The sequence below is a fragment of the Cryptomeria japonica genome, chromosome 2 (assembly GCF_030272615.1).
Source record: "Cryptomeria japonica chromosome 2, Sugi_1.0, whole genome shotgun sequence".
NCBI classification, from domain to species: domain Eukaryota; kingdom Viridiplantae; phylum Streptophyta; class Pinopsida; order Cupressales; family Cupressaceae; genus Cryptomeria; species Cryptomeria japonica.
Window position 1 is genome coordinate 525,182,976 of NC_081406.1, and position 23,931 is coordinate 525,206,906.

Genomic DNA, 23,931 nt, shown 5'->3' on the forward strand with positions numbered 1-23,931 from the left:
AGTCATCTTTAAAACAATTTGCTACTAGATTGCAAAAAAAAACCCATGTCAATGGAAACCACTAGGCTATGGACATGTCATCTTTGTCAACTTGAATTTCAAGGCAATATCACAAGAATTAATGCACACCTTTATGTCATAGGCAAAGGTATAGGAGCATGTAATGAGTATGTAATGGATTGTCATTTGAAAAAAAAAAGTGAAATTAGTATATTGTGGGGTTATGCTAATGACCAAAGTCTTGTACCTATCACTTTGCCATTGAGAGCTCCACCTCCTACTAGTACTAGGACTACCCCAAATCCACAAGTTTCAGATCGTTCTACTTATACTTTTCTAACTAGTTCAAGGGCCATTGCAGCACCTAAAGGGAAATATAGAATGACAATAGTGATGTTGCAAACGTGATGGAGAGTTATTCAATGTGCAAAAAAGAGATGAGTTGTATGATGCCATTGGCAAGTTCTTCTTTGCTAATGGCATTCCATTCCATGTGGTTCACTCTCCATATTATAAGGAGGCTACGGCAAAAATTAATCAAAGCAAGTCCATCATGTGTACCACCAAGGGAAACAAAATTGAGGACAACAATCTTGGAAAAAAATTATTCCAAGATTAATATTCTAATAATAATATGAAAACTACTTGGGTCACTAGTGGATGCAACCTAATCATGGATAGGTCAATAGAATAAGGCATCATCCACTCATCAACATTGTGGTCACATGTTTAGAGGCCCTTACTTAGGGCTATTGATTATTTAAAGCACTGCAAAGATATTGATTTCCATTTCCAAAATCTTAAAGATGCTGCTGAGGAGGTTGGGATAGAAAATGTGGTGCAAGTAGTGACAGATGCAGCATATGTGTGCAAACCTGCAATGAAATTGATTGAGGCTGCCTTCAAGCATATTTGGTGGACTCCTTGTGTGCATGCCATGGATAATGCACTCAAGGACATGGGCAAAATCAAATGGATGAATCAAAGAGGTGGTTATTTAATGCTAGAGGTGTGCAAAACTTTATCTACAATCATCATACTCCGCATACTCTCTTTCGAACCTTCTCTAAAGAGTTTTTGAAACTTAACGAGACTAGATATGCATCATTCTTCATTTTCTTGGAGAGGATTCTTGAGTTGCAAAAGGCATTGCAACTAATGGTCATGACAACAAAGTATAATCGGTGGCTCAATTCTAAGTCAAATAGAGGGTGAAGAAGGAAATGAAGAGTGATACTTTTTGGCCTCAAGCAAGATATATTGTTGTCATCATTACTCCTTCAAAGTTATTAGATATAGGAACACAAAGCACCTAACCTTGGAGAGGTATATGAGTGGATTAACGGTATCTTGGGCCAAATGAAGGCAATTGTATGAAAAAAGACCCCACATTAGAGCTCTACAATGAATGCATTTAACCAATCATTCAGCGTTGATGGGAGAAGCTCAACAATCTCTTGCACATGGCTATCAACGCATTGAACCCAAAGTGGAGTGTGCAAAGGTCCAGCAAAATTACTCCTATAGAGAATGTTGAGGTGAAGACAAGGTTTATGAAGGCCATTCAAAATGTATTATTCTACACAAGCCAACATCATTTGTATAAGAGGACAAAATCTACCAGTCTTAGGGGATATTCAAAAGAGGCAAAGATGGATAGGGAGACTATGGCATAGGAGGACCCAAATCTACGGTGAACTATACATGGGCCTAATTCTTGCACTACCACACTAACCATTTGTTTGTTTGTCCCAAGTATCTAGTTCTTCCTGCTATTGAGAGGAACCGAATCATCCCCAGGAGGGTGGACAAGCTTGTAGTTGTACATAGAACCTTGCATTGGATTGACCACAACACAAGTTGATGAAGATGTAGCATAAACAAGGTTGGTATTGCCTTGGAGAAGCTTGAGCTTGAGGAGTCTAGCCATTCAAGAGATGAGAAATTCGGTATAGACTTTCAAGATAAATGATGCTTTGAGGCATTTGGACCATTGGCCAATTGTATATTTGAATGTTATCATCATTTTGAATATAATATAAATATATAGATATTCAACATTTTCATTGTCCATTCAATGCAATATCAAATATGTTTGAGTATGTCCAAGTTTCATTTCTTATTCCTTGTCTATACTTTTATAACTATTTTTTTAAGTATCATATATTATTGTGCAGCCATCCCCCCTTTGTCCCCAAATATAGGCCCTTGGCCCGCTTGTCCTAAGACTTCATGGAACATGGCCTAAAATCCAAATCCAACGAACTGCTAGAGATTAAAAAAATCTAGTAAAATGTGCTTGCCCAAACCTAGTAATGTGTGCTTGTCTATGAAGCTTGGGCTTCAAATAAGGAGGACCTCAATGCCAAAATGAAGCATATTCACTCTACCTAGAAATAAATTTTGGGGGTGGGAAGTTTGATAGTAACCAAAAAAATGCAAAACTATGCCTACCAATTTGTCCCAAAATGTGTAAGTTCTATTCAATGGACCCTTACTACATTCAATACTTGTAGCAGGCTTGAAGATGGATATCATCAAACTAACAACTCCTAGCGTAATCAAACTAATAACTCCTAGTGTCCCTTATAAGCATCTACATCTAAGGAAGACAACCTCTCAAAGGAAAAAGACTAGGCACTCCTCATCGGGTTAGCAAAAGAAAGTAGATAAAGCACAACCCAAAACTTTGTAAGGTCATGATATTTTCCTAAATCTCATAGTAGCTAGATTATAAGACGGCGTTCCTCAATCTCCCCTTCCTACAAATAGCAGAAGCAACCATCCTATCACCTGGAGAAATATGATGATCAATTTCAACTCATAATTGATGGGAAAACATCCCCATCTAGCTAAAAGGAGAATCCTCAAGGCATAAGACCAATGATGGTGGAGATAAATGTATTGAATAATGATACAATTTATGTACAATAAAAATGTTCAACATAAAAAGCATTTGTGGAGGAGACATCAAGGACTTGAATGTAACACACCCTCTCTGACATCCATTTTGATGACCATGTTTGAGGATATAAGGCCAAGGACATCTAAGTACTACCTAAATAGAGGAAGTTGATTAACTAACATTCTAACAGATTGAAGAAGTGACCTGGTTTCAAGATACCAATAACATGCATGACTATTGAGATCCAAAGAGGAATCACGTTGGAAGAACAAGAGGCCTCACACAAATACCTCTATTGGCCTAGGGATGAGCCACCTAAGGATCTAAATATGTGATTATTGAAACAAGTACTGAAGATACCTGTTGTGAGGTTTTCACACATCGCCCCCTTGCAAATGGGGACCCCCACTTATTTCTGCTTTCTAGGATAGTTGTAGGGTCTTTTTGCTATAAGCCTTTCATTTGGAAGAAGTGTAGTATCTCAGGTGGCCAAGATGTAATCAAGAAAAGTGATGTCGAGGTATGGTTCCAACAACTAGAAAATGCTCCAAGTTGCTCACTTGCTCAACTGGCAACCCAATCCCTTTCAAAAGAGATTTTCCCAACCAGACCTCACACCTTTACAAGCAACAGATCAATGTCTCATTTCAATAGTTTTCATCCCCATAACCCCCCACTGAGACATTTTACAAAGGCTATCAACTTTGGTTTGTCAACCCCATAGGCAAAGTGCTCAAATGGCTCACACCCCTCCAAAATGGTTCTACAAGTCCACAAAGACTCAAATAAAGTTTATTAGGATCCAACAACCTCCAATGATGTTAAACAACCCTCAGATTGGGTTGATCAAGTCTCAAAGGGGTCAAAGTGCAAAATGGCTATTCTAGCCAACTAGCCCTCAAAAATGACTTTTTGGTTTTTCTCCCAAAAACTACAAAGGACAAAGAAATTTTATTTTATATTCACCATTAACAAACTAGGACAGCACTTTTTCCAAAAGGGTTTGATCTGGAACCTCCTACAAACACCATTTCTAGTAAACCCTCAACTAGGCTAAATGGGGCTAAATGAGCACTTTAACAAAGGAACTACCCTCCAAACCTGCAATTTCTCAAGGGCAGCAATTGGAACACCTTGGGGTATCCAAATAATCACCAAATACCAAGTTATAGCTTCTGGTTTGCATTAAAACTAAAGTTATGGGGACTGTTCATGAATTTTATTCAATTCCCACAACCAGTCACATAGAGATGCCTGGCCAAATTTAATAAAATCTCACCCAAACTGCATCCTTTCAGTCTGAAACTTTTTGGATATTAAAATACACTCCCAAATCCTCTATTTCACCAAGTTTTAGAATTTTCCCATGGTGGATTTGGAAGAAATGGGAAATTGAAGTTGAAGCCCTAGGAAAGGGCACTTTTCCGGGCTGTTTGGATCTGTTACAACTTTTCTCCCTCAATACTCCACCTCCAGACCTCTGGTTGGATTCAAACGAAAGGTATTTCACCCCTCTAACTCCCCATGAAAGAATTTTTCAGTTTGGAGGTCGTGAAATTCCGTACCAACCAAAAGAACAGCGAATTTTCTGGAAAATGCAGTTTTTTTATTGATTTCAAATATCAAGTTTTACAAATTTCAACCACAACAACCTCCACACGAGTTTGTTGAGGTATTTTATAGTTTTCCCAACATGTTCAAACTGATTTTAGGTGGTTATGAACATTGAGCAACCAATTACAACAACTTTTTGAAAAGTTGCTTTACAAATTGACAACTTTGTCAATTTTTGACAATTTTTGACAATTTTTGCATTTTGCCATTCAAACTAATTTTATCATCAACCTAGGGACCTAAACACATTGAAATGGATATAAATAGACCAAAACAACCTTGACTCCCTAATTCTACTCGTCCTAAGTCCCTTTGACCATAGTTGACAATAGGGTTTATAATGCACCCTAGGCCACTAGGCCTTACAAAATGGACAATTAGGACCTTATTACAAAACAAAACATAAACAAAGGATTCTTTGATCCCTCCCAACACCTTGCTATCAACAACATGAAGTTTTAAATCAATAAATTATGAAATTGAGGCTTGTGCCCCTGCACCAAAAAGGCTCTCTATTTAGGATGAAGTGAGGTGCAGCACTTCATTGCCCTCCTGATCCTCCAACCTGCCTCTCCCAGCACTACCAATGGATGCCCAAACTCCCATCCTTCCCTTGACATTCATTCCCACTTCTATCTCCTACCACTTCTATCCAGCCTCACCCACCACCTCCACTTCCTACCATCTTCTCTTCACATTCTTTCCTCTCCACCATCCTTCACTCCCTCTTCATCTCACAGCCCTTCCATCTTCTCTACCATTCACTACCTCTCCATCTCTCATCCTTCCCCATCCCTACACCCTCTCTTTCCTTTATCTCTCACCTTTCTACCTTCCATTCACTCCCATCTCCTTTCTTCTATCTCTCATACCTTCCATTTCCTACACTCTCTAACCTACATCTCACACCCTTTACCCCTTGATTCTCCTAACATACCCCCAATCCCATCCTCGCCTACCCATCCACTACCCATATTACTTTATTACCCTTCCACTACCTCGATCCTACCTTAGCCTATCCCTTATACCTCCCTATTACCTGATACCTTCTTCACCACTCCCTTACCCCCTTTACTTCCCTTTCCTAACCTCACATCCCAATGTAGCATTTATTCTACCCCCGTATCCCTTTCTTCCTACCCCCATGGCTTTTTCTTACCGTATGCCCTCATCCTTTCTTGCCACAACATCACTTCAAAACCTATTCCCTTCCTACCGCACACCCCCCTTTCACCTCATAACCTTCGATTCTCCCTTCACTATCGTGGCATGCTTGGGCCCCACCAATCTTACGGTGGAGATTTAAAATGTTTCTAAGGCATTAACAATGCCACTTCATAAACCACTGACATCAGCACCTTTTGACCACTTCTAAGGCACGAATTGAGGCCTTGCAATTCCCTTTTGACTATTCAAGAAAAGCAAATTAAGCCTTGCATTTCCAGCTGGGCACCAAAGACACGACTTAAGCCTTGTCACTGCGAATGCTTGGTCAAATCAGAGATTAGAACGGTTTCCTATGCAAGTCAGCAATTTATCTTCTGATTTCATGTTGGAAATTAAGAAAATTTGGCTAAGGCATGGAATTCCTAGGATATTTCATATTGGAAATTAAGAAGATTTGGCTAAGGCATGGAATTTCAAGGATATCCCATCCTTTAGCCAAGAACATTTCATCCTTGAGCTAAGGATATCGACACCCTATGCATTTCATGACTTCCTAAACCAAGTATATTACATCCATGAGCCAAGTACATTTCGTCCTTAAGCTAAGGATATTAGCGACTTAAGCAAATCACACATCCTTTGACCAAGCACATCAGCACATTAAGAATTTTGTGCCTTCCTTGTCTAAGGATATTTCATCCTTAGGTTAAGGATATTCCTTAGCCTAGGATATGTACGATACATCCTCCCTGGGCAATGAAAATCAGCGATCTAAGAATTAGCACCTCCTTTGCCACACGAAAACAATGCAGTTCAGACCTGTCTCAGACCTGAAACTTATCAAATCAGGCATATAAAAAATGAGAAATCAGACATAAATCAGGCCTGAGACACAAAATCAGACTTAAAATCAGATGTTTCCATGATCAGAAAATTCATTTCCAGATTGTAGAGAGAGATTTTAAGGAGCAACAGTCAATGATATCAAGTGGATTTGAATGCAAGGATTTTGAATTTCCAATTTCTTCAGGTTTCATCTTTCTTCCAAGGTTTAAAGTGCTCCTTCAGCTTTTCAGGTTTGATGCAAGCAATCGTAAGACATAAAGGAGGAAGCTTCCCCACTTGAAAGTGATTTAAGACATACAAAGGATCAGCTCATGGTGATTCAAGGAAGTGGATACAAGAGAACAACGATGTGAAGATGGACAACATTCACATTTCAAGATGCTTGAGACCTCAACATGAAGATCTACATTAGAAGGAAGATATCAAAATGGAGCTCGACAACATCTAGGATGAAAAGCTCAAGGTTTTGAATAAAGAAGGCTTCTATCACACTAACCTTATCAAGCATAAGCATCAAATCAAGCACTCAAGGAAGGAATTTTCACAATCTTGAATTCCCTTCGGAAATCCAAGAATCACTGCCAGTATAGCCAGATGGAAGCTCCAAAGCTGAAACGATCAAGACAAGAGGTAGTTTTAGAAGAGTTAATCAAAGTTAGAAGATCGACATGAGCAAAGTTATCATCACATCAAGAGCTTGGAAATGTTGAGTATCAAGAGATATGCCTCGTTCATTCACACATTTGTGATGAGTTACAAAGATCAAGCTAACTAAGGTGTCGCCTAGTCATCACTTATCCAATCACATCATTTCAAGCTAGCGCGTCCAGATTCAATGTACCCGACTCATCCATCAAAGAGATAACTACCACATGGGCACAAAGTTTGATGCAGCTACCGTCACCATCTATTGGTCGAACTTTCAAAGGAGGACATGTGTCCCGTCAAATGTAATTTTATCATTGGTCAAGCATTAAATGCTTTGCAATGGGTGTAACAAACCCTAATTTGGGTTTCTATCTTTCAATCCTGGCCATTGATTGTAAATCAATCTGAGCCCTTCAATTGTAACAAAGAGCACTATATAAGGCTCCACTCTTTCATTTGTAAAGGTGAACAGTGGGTAGTCAATAGTTCACAGTTAATAGTTAGAGTAGAGTAGGAAGAGAAGGCAAAGATCGTTGCCAAGACATTGTTGTAAGAAGCATGTTAATTTCATTGAATATATGGTGAACTTTGTGTTGATTCAGCAATTTGCATGGTCTCTACTTCTCGTTTTATTTTTTAATTTAGATGAATGGAAGAACTTTGTGTATGATCAATGGTGAAATTCATACATCCATACTACTAACACCTTGCCGATGGTAAAGTGCCTTGTGTAGTCAACTGGATCCATCTTAGCCAAAGCTTAACTTCAATTATCGCTTTTTCATCGATATGCATCAACTTGATGGTGTCTATGCTTGTGGTGATGATTTCAAAACCATAAAGCTATCCTTAGAAGATCGCACTAGCCTTGTGGAGACGTTCACTACATGTCAAAGTAAAGTTTAGTTGAGTTCCACCAAAGATTGTCCATTGCTCTTACATTCCAAGAATTAGAATACCTTTCTCAAACCCTATCCTTTTTCCTTTTTTTTTAAAATCAAGTGAAATCCCACATTCCAACGACATTCAAAGCATTCAAGCATTCAACGTAAGTCCACCTTGTGATTCCAGCAATCTCACATCATATACAACTGAGTCTATCCAAGAGCACATCAAGACCTGACATTCGAGAACCTTGGGGTCGTCCCATTTGATCACGCAGCTTAGCATTTGGGGAGTCTTTGTTCAAGAGAGGATAGAATACTTAGTATTTTATTCTATGTTGCATAGCGCGTTAAAACACCATCAACAATACCCTCAGGGCAAAGGCAGATAAACTTAAATTTAACAGTACTTTGAGAAACCATTTGTTTTTCATTAGTCATGCAATAGCGTGAGAGGTTGGACCCACCTCGATAAAAGCCCAGCTGGCAGATCTTAAACCTATAAACCATAAAGAAATGTAGGCCCAATGACTCCATTGCAAAGGCACATTTTTAAGAGATATCAAGGAGATAAACATTAGTGCTCAAGAACAAAAGGCGAGGCATACCCTTTGCAATGTGGTTGCTGAGAGGGAAGATCCAGAATCTTGGACTACAAAACAGTCCAATGAACTGAATCCCAAGTTGTTATAAGCCATTGTTGCAAATGCTTTTTGTCGTAAAACTAAAATCTTAAAGAGTGCCTAGAGATATGTTGAAGATTAAAAACTTTAATTTACCAATACTCACCACAAGCCAATGAAGCTCACAAAAACAATTGAAGGCATCAAATTGTCTCTCCAAATGGTCAAGAGTGAGTAAGGAGGAGAACATCATTGAAACAGTAGCATACCAATACCAATACAGAGATGAAGGCTTCCAAGTTCTATAACAATTTTAAGCAGCTTAAACTGTGAATGTATTTTCTTATCGCGCAGTGACCATCTATTCACATAGTTAATGACGAACCAGTACTGAAATCTAGCAGATTTGGTCCTGAAAGGATCACGAACTTTGTAGAAGATCTATAGAAGATCTATTGGTCATGGCAACTAATGGATTAAACTCTAAGATAAACCCTTGCATTTATATTAGCCGAAACCATAATTCAAACCTTCTTAAAATTTTAGGCATGATGTGACCATAGCTGTTTAATTTGAACAATTTTCAGTCTCATTCAAAGCTGACCCTCCATTTAATTGTGTTTCAGTCCAACTTGGGAGCTTTAAGTTAATTGAGGTTAAAGTAGTGATATGGGTGAGAGGAAGATGGAAATGATTTTCTTTTATCTTGGATATACAATATGCTAGGAGATATAAGAGGATAGTTCAACAGACTAAATTCATTTTTTCACTATACTAAACCTAACAAAATGTAGTTGAAGAAGCTTCTTGGATTATTATTTAAATTTTCTAGTTAAAAGATGAACTACAGTAGCTGTAACCCAAATATGTCAAATGAAGGCTAAACTAAGAGCAGATAGATATATATTTCAACTAATTTTTTCAAAACTATGATCTTGGAATTACAGTGACTAGTCACCTTTGTCTGTAGGATTTGTAGACAAGCCTTCCTTCTTCAAAATTGCTATCAATTCCTGTAAAAGGTATGCCTCTCGCTTGCTGTCAGGTTGTTGTTTTGCTTTCTTGTAAACTGTAGGAGGAACACTGAAAAGTAAAAGAGCGTAATCCTCAAATATTTTTCTTCCCCAGCTAAAGGAAAAAGGATATTTAATGCAACTGATAGCTCAAGAAATCAAACAAATATAATTGAAATGATTTCACTACAATATGAATTTTCTTCTGATAAGAGAATCAAGAGAAATACGTCATTCCACAGGATCTTATGATCTTCTTCAAATTCTGGACTTGCTCGCCATGCACAACTGCATTGCTTGTCTTCTTCATTTTACTCTGGTTAAGTACATAACACTTATTATAGAAACATTAAAACAATTTTTTGATCATTTAACAATCACTTCCATGCAAGAATATATTTTACCAGACCTTCTCCTCTTCATTATCAGATGAAGCACTGTCACTGTCTTCAGAAGCCTTGTTTTTTACTGGTTCTTCAATTTCATCCACACTGTCTTCTTCTTCTTTCCTTCTTGTGGTCTCTGATTTTAGTGGCTCTGTGTCTGTGTCTTCAACTGATTTCTTTTTCTTTGGTTTCTTCACTGACTTTTTGTGTTCGTTTTCTGGATCTAGTTTTCTCTTTCTCCCCTTCAAAGTCGCAATGCCTAAATCTTTCTTCCTGATTTTTTTAGATTTACTGGCCTTCAATGTTTCTTTGTTCAGTTCCAGCCCATCATCTCTTGAAATTTCTGTAGATTCCAGTGAATCCTCCATTGTGTCAGATCTAGTATATTTGACTTCATCCTCTTCAGAACCAATTTTCTTTCCCTTAGATAACTTTTTCTTCTGGCTCTTTTTGTTCATCTCTTTGACATTATCGGGTTCATTAGAAGGACTAGTAAGTAACTGTTAAACAAAACTATCAGACATGTTGGAATGAAGAAGATTTAACTGTTCAGGTAAGAAATGAAAATGCCAAAACAAAAAAATTGAGGAAGAAAGTACCTCATCGACAAGCTTTGAAATCAATGTTTTATGAACATCTAGTGCTTTTGTCTCTAATCGAAGATCTTGTTCCAAAAGTCGACGAAAACTTCCAAGACTAATAGATCTACACACATGCAAATCATGAATAAGTATCAATGAAACAATCCAATCACATAAATATCATATGTAATTCAACTTTTTATACAAAATTGAATCACTACTTGTAAGAGAAACTTACTCAATTTCAGCTCTTAGATAGGAAGCTCTCTTCAAAACTGCTTCCTTTATTACTGTTTCAGTCACTTCCAGAGATAATTCATTTTTACCATTTATCTCATCATCAACTTCATCATGTTCTGTTTGAGCTTTTTCTCTGGGTTCAGGTATGTCAATATCAGATTCAGTTTGCTTTTTTTCTTTCAACAATTTATTGTCTTCATTTCTTCCTTTGCCATGTTTTCCAGATGGCAAATTTTGTCCCAGAGATTCTAGACTTTTGGAGCTGTTTTCCAACTCTGAATTCTCAGCTTCATTTTCATTTTCTTTCACATTTCCAGAAGCATCGTCCTCCTCTGAGCTATAGAAATTCTGTCCATCAATTCAATGAAGACTAGGTTACAAAGAGTGACTAAAGAGAGCAATAACTAATAAATTCAGCTAATAGAACGTGAAGATGGTGAGGAATCCATTCAGGTCAGCGGCATCAAAGAAAATAACAAACTTGTACTCTTAAAGTGAAGAATATAATTCCAATTATTAAGATTATGTAAACAAACATACATCAGTAACTCAACCACACTTATTTACCATTTGGACTAGAGGACTAGATGATGTGCACCTTGCAAGTCCTAAGTCTAGTTATAATTATTTAATATTTGTAATAGTGTAAAAAAAATGCCCACATGGAAAAGGGCATCCACTTAGATAGAATCTTGAAAGTCAAACTGGCACTCTACACCATGTGCCATTGGTCCTATGGAGATAAGTCATTGAATAGGGGATTATTAGGTGGACTATGACTCACATCATTCACTGGCTATTCATAGTTATGTGCAAGAAGTGTATAACTGTAAGTATTGCCCCATATTGAAGCACTTGGGAGTTACAGTTCAACCCTCTTTGTCATAGGGTCAAACCAGTTAATCAAGAGTTACATTCTATCTGTGGAGTTATTCTTGGAGGTGGAGCACATGGTTTGGACTTTAACCTTGAGATGGACCCACTGAGTTAGGGCCACCTGGCCTGGATGGCAGCACTGGCTGCCAACTGCACACCCTTGTCTTTTTGGGAAAAATCAGATTTTTTTTTGCTAACCGACTCCTTTGAGGAAAATCCAAAGCAAACTCTGTTTTGTCACCTAGTGACAACTGACTTCTAGAAGGGGGCCAAGTCAGATTTCTGTGACAACTGTTGTTTTTGTCTTCTTGTGTTAAACGCCCCTCCTAAGGGGTTACCCCTTAGCTGTTTTTTGTCGTTTTCTGAGCTGAATCAGATTTTACTTAGCATGGAAGCCAACTCTCCTAAGGTGTCTTCCAGCTGCAGCTATCTTGATAGGGCAGATCCTTAAACCGCCCTAGGGTTTCTCCTTGAGGGCGGTTCCCTAAACTGTCCTCAGGCAAATATTTATATGTGACTCTGTTTTTCAATTTGGGATGCTGAAAGTTTTGTTTGCCTTTGTGCATGCTGAGACCGAGTCTCTGAGACGGAAACCTCAGAGGCAAGGGAGGTGGGACGATACCCCCACTTACTCCTTCCACTTTAGGTTACAATCATCAACAGATCCCTTTTGCTGTGTATTGAAATTGTCATCAACAGAGCAAGAAGGGTGATAGGAGGAGGAAAGGAAGGCCATAGAGCAGCCCACAGCTACAGCAGATTCGAATCAGATCAGTTCACATCTCACAGGCTCAGATTATAGTGAAAGTTATGCACTTTTTAACAGTGCCCCTCTAAGGCATCAAGCTCTATATTGACCTCTGTAAAAGCTGTAAGCTTAAAGTGCTGCCATTAAGAAACTCTATGTCAGTTCTATGTATGAATCAATTCCTAAATTTGCAGTTCCTAAGACGAAACATGTTTATTGATGCTCTAAATCTGTGTAAGCACTATTAATTATCTGGATGTTCTATAAGCAATTTGGAGCTCCTTGTAGTGTGTATTTCTTTTTCTGAACCAGTCTGAATCTATATTGTGCAACCAGTTTGTTTCTTTGAATTTAACAGTTTAAGTAAGTACAAAGATTTAGATCATACAGACCTTAAGTGTTAGCCGCATTATTGTATACGGGAATACGACTAGTTAATTTAAGCAAAACCTCTGAAAGCAGAAGTGGAGTGGGCTATTCGGATGCCCGTGTTTCCTATCCGCGAGTATGAGGGTGCCCTACGGTTCATGGTAGACACCTTCGACAGGCACACATGCACCAGCACTTTCGAATACCTCGGGAAGGGATGTTACCGTATCTTTCAAAGCAGGGGACTTCACGAGGGTATTCGGCATCCCGGGCAGACAGGGCAAGAAAATAGAACTAAAGGCTAAAAAGATGAAACGGGAAGAGAAGGAGTGGTGGATTAAATTAATCTCCAGGAACTTGACGACAGCAGAGTTGGACAGCATGGCTAGTGCCACGAAGGGTTGAGGAATCCGTAAGACTTTGGTTGCGGAAGGCCACTGGAGATGCATTATGGATGTCATCAAGAGCAGATTGACAGGGTCGGGTAGGGCGTCAGACATCGCCCTCCCTCAGATTATGCTGATGAACGGGTTGATGAATGGCATCGTGTATGATTGGGCCACGTTACTCGCAAAGCGCATGTATGAGTTTTTGACGCTGCAACATCGCACATTCTATATGCCTCACTACACTATAGGGTTGTTCTTGGAGGCCACGCGGGAAGCAATGCCCGAGGAAGAGTTGGAGATACGATCACAGGGACCGTTGACAGCAGGTGAGCCTCCAATAATGTATTGGAGGCACTTGGACATTGGGCACTCTTCCGCGAAGCGGAAAAGGGCGATAGATATGGCCTCGACTTCAAGGGAGCCTGACAGCGGGAGGGATTCCAGTAGCACAAAGGAATCAGAAACGGAAGAGGAGGACGATAGCAGCCAGGCGACGGAGGAGCCGGTACGAGTCTTGTTTGCCCCACCCCTGCTACCGATGGGCATGCCTGTGCCATCATCTGGAGTGGGTGGCCCCTGTATTTCGGCCTTCGGGCAGAGTCGTACGCCTATTACACTTGGTCCCCTCCAGCACGAGCACCAAGGAGCATCACCGAGCCCAACCACGGCGGCACTTATCGAGGACATGGCAGAGTCAGGGACGGAGGAGTCACCACATCGGGTAGTGGTTGCTGAGGAGCAGGGGCTAACGGAGGTGGTGGATACCGAGCCTCAAGTGCGGTTGGACGTCGTGGGTAGTGATGCAGTGGTGATTGTTTCCGCTTCCTTGTTGGAGGAGCCAACGACAGCGAACCATCCCCCGGTCGTAGAGATGCGTGCCGACCTCGTGGCTATGCAGAGTTGGCTCACACAGCGGTTTCAGATGACACTGGCACAACCAGAGGGAGCTGTTGTATTCTCACCATGTCGAGAGACTAGAGCAGAGGTAGTAGACTTGGATGACTCATCAGGAGAGGCACATGGACTCACAGTTGGGAACGAGGCAGGGGAGGTCGCCTCTGCTGGGCAGGCGCCCGGAGATGGTACACCTTCGGTGGCAGAGGAGGTACCTTCACAGCAGGATGTCGTTGCGTCTGTTCCACCAGAGACTTCAAAGCCTTCAGCGCAGACGGGGGAGGATATTGAGACCTATGTAGCTGACATGGCTGATATGGTGACAAGGGGTAGGCGAGTGGTGGCCGCTGCCCAAACGCAAGCATTACAGCGGGTGGTGGTGGAGCTAGAGCAGGTCTTACAGTTTATGCGGGTGGGCTGCCCGGCAGCCTATGCTACCTGCTTTGAGTCTCAGGGGTGGCCGACTACGGAGACAAAGGAGATGCTCCAGGCTTGGAGGCTGCGTCAACCAGTTGTGGAGAGTCGGGTGACGGCAGTTGTCCGCAAGATCGAGCAAGTCTACCGGGATGCCTATTATACATTGAGGCGTACACAGCAAGAGTCTGCAATTAGGGAGGCTGCACGAGTAGCGTTGGAGAAGGAGGTGGCCAGTTGGCAGGCCTCATGGGCAGCCGAGAGGGCGCAGTTGTTGGCACAGCTTGAGGTGGCCCGCGCAGAGACGGCTGAGACCCTGGCAAAGACGGCCGAGGTAGAGATTCGTCTGGCCGCTGAGCAGCGTGTGAGGAGCCACGTGCAACAAGAGTTGGATGTCGTTAGTACCGAGAGGAGTCTGTTGCAGACTCGATTGGTCTGCGCAACGGAGGCAGCGGATACAAAAGAGGAGTTGTTGCTGGAAGCCGCACACATGGTGAAGACAGCTTTGGAGAAAGTATTGGTGGCAGAGCGAGACGTGACTGTACGCACTCAGCAGGTGTATGAGCTCCGCACCCGTTTGGCGGCCCAGACACCGGCATCTCAGCCTTCTGTTTCAGGGACGCTTCCACAGCCCCCTCCCTAGTTTTTCTGATCTGTATATAGTCTAGGTTGCATGATCTCCATTTTTGTTGTAAGTCGCCTGGAGACGACTTTTCTTTTGGGGGGGATGATGTTAGCCGCATTATTGTATACGGGAATATGACTAGTTAATTAAGTTGTAATTGGGTTTGTTAGTTGGCAGCCGAGCGGTGGTAGTTGCGGTGCGACAATTGGCACTCGCACCCCCTCAGTATCTTTATATACTTCAGAATGTAACTTGCAACACACAATTATGAATGGAATAATATCTCATATACTTGTCTGATATCTATGGCGTTATTACATGTTTTATCTGTGTGCTTTAAGTTATTCACCTGAGAGGGCAAACATTAAGGTCTTTACAAACCACCTTGATTTGATTTTGGCTTATTGTTTTGAGCACATGATTTTGGAAAATCATTCATGGTTTCCCAGGTCTCTTATACCTATATTACAGGACTTGAGATGGAGATTGTATGTCATTTTTTATACAAGATTAAGCCACTGCAACACTTCCAAGTTCAAATTGCAGATCTCTTGTGAAACATTACGACTACTTTTGTAGTGAAACTATTGGTTGTTGATTAATACATTGGATCTGGTGCTTTGGAGGCTAGGTTTTTTCCTTACAAGAATTATACCAAGGTAAATCAAGTGTCAATTTTGTGGTTATTTTGTTTTATTTTTCTTCTTCTCTCTTCTAATATTGCTCTTTTATCTAAATGTTGTTACTATGCTAAAACTTAACTAGATTGAAAAACTTGGAATACTTTCCTAATTGGATTAGATAGGATTTACTGTACATTTCCTTCCATTTACAGAGGATGGATAATCCTAGGTGAAGAGAAACTAAGACTGAAAAGACATCAAATTCAAAACTTTTAGTAAGTGCCTATCATTAAGAGAAACACCTGAATTACACGCTTAAATGCTACCCAAAAGCTCTATAAAATTACATCCCATGGTAGATAATCTTTAATATTTCCAAAAAAATATGGAAGGTGGAAATTTACAAACTACAGAATTCAGCTCACATTTAATCCCATGCAATTAACTCACAAAAAGCATTTAATGTTAAAACTTTGAACTTGTACAATCCATAATGTTTAAGAGTATAACAGTCAAATTGCATGCCCATGCCTTTTTTCCTTTTCCTGGGCCCAATTTGATTAGAGTGCCATTTATGCACTCACAAGTCTACAGGTGGCATATTCTTGCATGAATTTGGCTCATGACATTTTCCCAATCCCATCCCCATCATCACTCATCCTCAAAAGTTGATATCAACTCCTAGATCTCTCATTTCATATCCTAGATCAAATAAGCAATCATAAATCTAAAACTTTTAACTTTTAAATCAAATTAGAATTAAATCATGCCAACACACTGCTACTAGTAGTTGTCAGCCAACTATAATGTCCCCAGTCGAGTAACCTAAGGAAATAGACAATTTGTCAACTATGTGCAAGTTGAAATGAAAACAATAACAAATGTACATGTCAAATCCAGCTGAAAATAATGTTGAACAGAAATATAACAATCTTGCAAACCCTCATCCATCAAAGTACTCAACTATGAACAGTAGTTTGCATTCCATGATGCTGATATATTTTAGAAATTCCTCAAATGCAAAGTACACAAGTATAACAACAGATCTTAATTACTCCTGGGCTATTACAAAGCTGAAATCCCTTATACAAACTTCATCATTCAATCATATATGGCAGATCTTATTACTATGACAAATGTCAAATCAAAGCAATTGGAAATAAAACCCTTTCAGCAGCAATAAACCCTATAACAGTGCTTGTACAGGTCTGCAAATGATTATCCAATAGGCTTCCCCTGTGAAAAAGCTCACATATGGAAGTTCAGAAAAGTTGTCTCATGTCGGATACAGGTTGCTGGTAAACAATTTCACAGTCGTTGTTTACGGTGACGTGATGGTTACCTCCAACAGTAAAACAATATTTTATGGCTTTAAACATTCCTTGCCTCATGGCTGAAAACAAATCTTTTACTCACAAGCAATATTTTCGGCAAAAGGCTGCAAAATCTTGTCTCGAGCTCACGAATGCAGTAAATCTAAAACCCGATATATTTAGATCTATTTTTGTTTATTGAGAATATTCTGAAGTGGCTGTAGGGAGATTGTTGTTGTTTCGTCGCATTTTTTAAAAAAATCTACTCTGGTAGGGTTTCGTAATATTTTTCCTACAAACCCTATCCATTTTCTCACTGCCAACATTGACAACATGACACAAATTTTTCAAAATCTTGAGGTAAGTCACTTGCCATGGCTACAGTTGTTTTTTCAGAACCATACACAGTCGGAATTTTTTTGTTGTGTTTTATTTCATTATTCTGTTATTTTCCTTTCGGCAAAATTCTTGCACCTGTTAGCGATGCAAGTGCTAGTTATTAAAGTCTTGATTTAATCCAGCTCATGAACAATCAGCAATTTCATTTATAATAGACCATACAACCATATTGCAACTCTTGGATGGCGATTAAGGCTTGAAAATCAGCAACAACTGTCAGATCAAACCCTAAAACCCTCCAAATATCAACAACAAATATCTGAAACAGCACTTCAAAGTTCAAACCCTTGAAAGTCCCAAAGTCAACAATATATGACTTGTATGACAGCAAAGATGATTGGTACAGCAGCTGGAAATAACGAATCAATGAAAAATCCTCAGAAACGGCAGAAATATCTGAAAACTTCTACAAAATCAGCAAATCTAACCCTTTCGCATTGTAGTGCCACTGTAGCAACTGAATATCTCTTCAAATCTTCAATCAATCTTCAACAAGTTAGCACAATTGTGATCCCCAGATGGAAGCACCTCTAACAGATAACAGGGTTTTCATTCTCTAATCCAAACATGGAAACTAAGAGAGTCTTTGCCCTCTAGATCTCCCACACCAAAAAATTTCATCCTTGAATGCTTCAAACTTAAAATTGGAAGGAATAGCTAAATGACAAAACTGGATGATTTGCTTTGAGCAATGCCTCTTTTTATTGTTGCCTTTTGGGCCCTCTAATTCAATTTACTTTTCCCTCCAAGAATTTAAAAATACTTTTTAAATTGCATCAAGTGTTTAAAAGCAATTTCTAAACTACATACTGGATTAACTGTTAAACACACTTTTTAAATATTATATATGCCCTATAATCATATTTAAGGTACCCTTTTGAAAATAAAGTGATTGGGCTCAACTTAAAATATCATTATTATTTCCCTTATTTTGTTCCTTAGCCTACACAAAAATAAAGAATAGGCTATGAGTCGTCAATTAATTCCCTTAATTCTACAAAGAGGATACGACAACAACTTGGTGCACATTTGTGTGAATTTGTCTGCTATGTTTGTTGTATTTAAAGACATCCATTCATTCATTTGAAATCGTGTTAGGATCCTAAAAGAGATGGAAGAATAATCAAAGAACATTCACATGAGAGCATTATAGCTGCATTTATCAAAGCATATATCATCCTAGGCATCCTTACATATTTGCTAGTTTTATTTGATCTTTGTCCATGCTCATTGAATAAAGCCACCTAGCAGTCTGACCAGGAAGAACATGTCTCTTGCAAATCAGAAAATCCCCCAAAGGTGCTTGTAAACACCGCCAATTTCCTTTACAATATTAAGTATCATGGTGAGAACAAATTCCAGCAACCAAATTTCTTCCAATTCATTCATGTGGGTACAAGTTTAGATCCACATGCCTACAAGTGTGGAGAGCCAGTCTGCAAGTGCCGAGGTCAGGTCCACAAGTGCAGATCTAAACCACAACAGAGAAAAGTCAATTTGTCGATTTTAAGGCAATTGTTTGATCAAGCTCTAAAATTCCAACAGTGACGAATGATTCCCAAAATCTTTAACATCAATTCCCCGTCTCCAAAATCCAACTAAATGTTGTATTTTATTCATTTAAATTCTGCATTTGATTTTAGTATTGATCCCAGCTCATATATTTAGGTTGATTATTTATTTAAATGCTTTCTTTATTTATTTAATTAGCCAAGATAATTTAAGTGGTATACATTTTACGTACATTAATTGGTGAATTTGACATTCTACAAGGCCTAAGGTTTAGCCTTAGAGTTTAACCTTCCATTTAGGGATTTCTCATAAATCTAATTTTATGATTGCATACTTTGTTTTAATATCTCATTAGGGTTTTGATTCCCCTTTGCTTGTGTCCTTCATTGCCATGCATCTTTAAGGTTTTGTGCTTATTGTGTGATCTTGTTTCCCCCACTGTACACACCTTTATTTTTGCCTTAGGGTTCTCAACTTTTCATTTGCTGATTTATTTTCAAATTTGATCACTTGCTGATTTTTCCGATTTTACATCAAGTTGTACATTCCTTCTATCATTTGGCCTTTATGGTCTACTGAGTTGTTTTCAAGCCAAGGGTCTCATCTACATCCTCAACTTCCCTTAAGAAGAAAACCTCATTTGAATCCTCAAATGGCCTAATTTTGTGAGGATGTTGTTTCCAATGATGTTCCATGAGCAAACTACTATTGTTACCACTACTATTAAGAATGAGGTTGAAATTTTGATCATGAAGGTCATTTTGAATGAAAAAAATTTACACGTGAACCTGCTAGTTTAGTGGAGATGGATAATCCAGAAACTTTTGTTTAATGTTTTCAAGATTTATTGCTTACTAATCCACTTGGTTTACAAGTCCTTCAAGGCATTGGTGCTAAAGGTACTCCTAGTTCTTTGAATGGTGCATCCTCCTCACATCTTCCTCCAAATTTTGCTCCTCAATTTAGTATGCCTACCTATTCCATCTTCCCCCATGCCATGGTGGATTTTACTGTTATACATACTTCCCATCTAGAGCTTTATGCCTCTACTCCTTCCCATCCTCCTACCATTTCACTTACCTTTCATGTTATTCCTGCTAGAGCCATGACTACGCATGGTCCTAGTGCTTCATCTACCATCTCCACTTTCACTACTGTTGTTGCCTCCTCTTCTCCTAATGTTAGTGCTATCCCTATCTCTGTGTAATGTCCCCACTTTGAAATATAATTTAATAATAAAATCAAAATACAAAAAAATTAAAATTAAAATATATAAGAATATAATTAAAATTTGATTAAAGTTAATGAATGGTCAAAAGGCATGAAATGATAAGTTGTGACTCCCCCAAATATGAGGTATAAAAGAGAGAAGAGAACTCATTTGAAGGGGGGATAATTTGGGAATCAGAAGTGCAGATCTGATTGTGAAAGGTTGTGTCCCTTTCAAAGGGCAGACATAATGAAGAGTTGCACTCTTTCAAAGGGTGCTCAAAGGGTGCTAATGGTGAAAGGGTGTGTCTCTTGCCAAAGGGCATACATGATGAAGAGGTGTGACCTCCCTCACATTGAGAGATATAAAGTAAAGGAATCAAAAGCATCCAGGGATATCATCATCGAGCAGATCAAATCAGATCTACTATTAAGTTACAGACAGTAACATCCTTTATTCTTGGTGGTATGCATGGGGATGTGCTTAATATGTATGCTTGATATGTGAAGTCCAATATTTATCTTATGCAGAATTTAATAGTAATATTAATATGGACTGCAATATATACGACAGTCATACTTAATTTCATATATGTTCATAATACATGAGAAGTTAGTATACTCGTAGCCTAATTCTTAATCATTTGCTATTGCCCCTCATGAGGATAGCTTGGTTTTGTTAGGGAGAGGCAGAGTAATACCTCACAAGATAGGTAAGCCCAAGATGGGATATGGACGGAGTTCTGAAACCTTGAGAGCCTACTTGTAGACTGGTTTCCCAGCGCCCTATGACAAGTAATTCCCCATCCTCCATTAGGGTTGCTGATTAGGAAAGAAGGATTGGGGCTTAAGTATAGTAACTGTCAAATGTATTATGAATCCTAATTGTTCCTTATTTTAATAATCTGATTTAAGACATAATAATGCATAGAGATGTATGTTGATCATTTGGAATTGGCAGCCTCCTAGTAGGGGACTACAATTGGTAAAGATGAATCAACGAATCATTCTAGTCAATGAGAAGAATCTAACAATACGAGTATTCACATGTATGCTCCGTGTTTGCATATATTCATGTGTATGCTTCGTGCTTTTATGTGTATGCTCTGTGTTTGCATAAATCCATGTGTATGTTTCGTGTTTTTATGTGTATGCTCCATGTTTGGTTCATGCCTGATATGTTTCTAGCATGTTTTATCCATCTGTGTTTCCAAAGCCAATTGATATTGGAAGTCATTTTGAACACTCCATGATCACTGCTTGAGGACAAGCAATCTTAGGTGGACTGGACTGTAATGTCCCCACTTTGAAATATAATTTAACAATAAATAATGATAAAAAAATTAAAATACAAAAGAATGAAAATAAGAGTTAAATTAAAATATAAAAGAATATAATTAAATATAATTAAAATTTGATTAAAGTTAGCGAATGGTCAAAAGGCATGAAATGATAAGTTGCGACTCCCCCAAATATGAGGTATAAATAATAAAAGGGAGAAGAGAGCTCATTTGAAGGGGGGATAATTTGAGGATCAGAAGTGCAGATCTAATTTAAATAAGAAGTGCAGATCTGATTGTGAAAAGTTGTGTCCCTTTCAAAGGGCAGAAAAAATGAAGAGTTGCACTCTTTCAAAAGGTGCTCAAAGGGTACTAATGGCGAAAGGGTGTGTCTCTTGCCAAAGGGTATACATGATGAAGAGGTGTGACCTCTCCCTCACATTGAGAGATATAAAGGAAAGGAATCGAAAGCATCCAGGGATATCATCATGGAGCAGATCAGATCAGAATTGTTATTAAGTTACAGGCAGTAACAACCTCGTTCTTGGTGGTATGCATGGGGATGTGCTTAATATGTATGCTTAATATATGAAGCCTGGTAATGTTCTTATGCAGAATTCAATATTAATATTAATATAAACTGCAATATGTATGACAGTCATACTTAAATTCACATATATTCATAATACATGAGAAGTCAGTATACTCTAGCCTAATCCTTAATCATTCGCTATTGCCCCTCATGAGGATAGGTTGGTTTTGTTAGGGAGAGGCGGAGTAATACCTTACAAGATAGGTAAGCCCAAGATTAGATATGGACGGAGTCCTGAAACCTTGAGGGAGCCTACTAGTAGACTGGTTTCCAAGCACCCTATGACAGGTAATTCCCCATCCTCCGTTAGGGTTGATGATTATAAAAGAAGTAAGGATTGGCGCTTGAGTATAGTTACTGTCAAATGTATAATGAATCCTAATTGTTCCTTAATTTTAATAATCTGACTTAAGACATAATAATGCATAGTGATGTGTGTTAATCATTGGGAATTGGCAGCCTCCCAGTAGGGTACATTACACTCTGCTCTTGCTATCCCTCATTCCATTTATTGTTTGACTTCTAGTTCCATATCTCAGTCCAAACACTCTTTTGTATCTTATTATATACCTTATTCCACTCCTACTATGGCCATGTCTGTGCCCTATTGCTCTTTCTTACCGCCAATCCTACCTCTGCCTTGGATATACTTATTCAAAAGCTAGATAAAGTAGCGCATGAATTTGACAGCCAAGAAAAAGATAAATATGTGGAAGCACAAAATACACCACTTGCCTTTGAGATCATTACTTATCATTTACCTAGGGGTGTTGTGGCACCATAATTTGAAATATACAATGGCAAAACTGAGTCTAATACACATTTTAGATCTGACTACTACATATTTAGATTGTTATGAAGATAAGGTGTTAACTACAGTGCTTCCACACACTTTATAAGATTATGCTATTGAGTGGTTCTCCTCCTTACCTCATGGATATATTCATTCTTTTTAGCACTAGCCAAGCCATTTCTGAAACATTCAAAATTAATGTGTTTGAAGACTGTTATTGCTGATTTATTGAGTGTGCACTGTTGATTGTAATTAGGGATGGCGGATTCCAATTGCCTTGGGCAACATTGGAATCCGCCCAAGGGGGCCAGCCCCTTCCCCAACGTGTAGGGCTGGGCCCTATACCTCACGGCATCAAATAAAGACTCCGCGCTACATTCAAGCCAACACGCCAACATGATTGGGCCAACCCTATCCCAATACATTTCGGATTAAATAAATTAAAAGGTCTTTAATTTATAAGGCAAGCCGACATGTTTAGGAGTATAGCACCACATATAAATAAACATAAACTTCATCACCATTCAATTATTCATGTTCATGCGAAATACTCATATCTGCCTTATGCGAATTAAAGGAGAGATATTACAGCGAAATATGTCTGCTATACCAGGGAGTTATATCTGCCATTAAAGTGCAAAATTCATCCATAAGGAGAGTGAACTGAAGTGCTAAAGGCTGCAGACCAGCAAAGTGCAGGTTTCATATGCAATATAATTCAGACCTAGGGTTTGGATCTGACTACTGTTGGAAGTGTTAAAGGGAGCAGATTTCACAACTTGTTGCTTGTGAAAGTGCAGTCTTGTGAAAGACCATCAGCCCTAAGTGCAATCACCTTCAAGTACTTGAGATAAGTGTTGTAATCTTCATATGAATATAATCCATAATCAGATATGAGGATCTTTTCTGGCTGGGTTTTTCCTCCTAGGAGGTTTTCCCAAGGTAATCGTGTCTTGTTCTTATTTGTTCTTTTCTTGGTTATGCTTAA

The 23,931-nt window shown here is 38.9% G+C and overlaps 1 protein-coding gene across 2 annotated transcripts in view; it reads right to left on the reverse strand.

The window, feature by feature from the left end:
* LOC131052167 (uncharacterized) overlaps nucleotides 1-23,931 on the reverse strand; it is a 71,141-nt gene that overhangs the window by 33,830 nt on the left and 13,380 nt on the right. For both annotated transcript variants that reach the window (XR_009107296.2, XM_057986774.2), the window contains exons 3-7: nucleotides 10,906-11,255; nucleotides 10,686-10,791; nucleotides 10,110-10,586; nucleotides 9,931-10,016; nucleotides 9,646-9,770 (exon numbers count right to left, since the gene is read on the reverse strand). Coding sequence is in view for 1 of the 2 variants with exons in the window: in XM_057986774.2 (XP_057842757.1) it covers nucleotides 9,646-9,770; nucleotides 9,931-10,016; nucleotides 10,110-10,586; nucleotides 10,686-10,791; nucleotides 10,906-11,255 (1,144 nt within the window). In the remaining variant the exon portion in view is untranslated. The remainder of the gene's footprint in view (nucleotides 1-9,645; nucleotides 9,771-9,930; nucleotides 10,017-10,109; nucleotides 10,587-10,685; nucleotides 10,792-10,905; nucleotides 11,256-23,931) is intronic.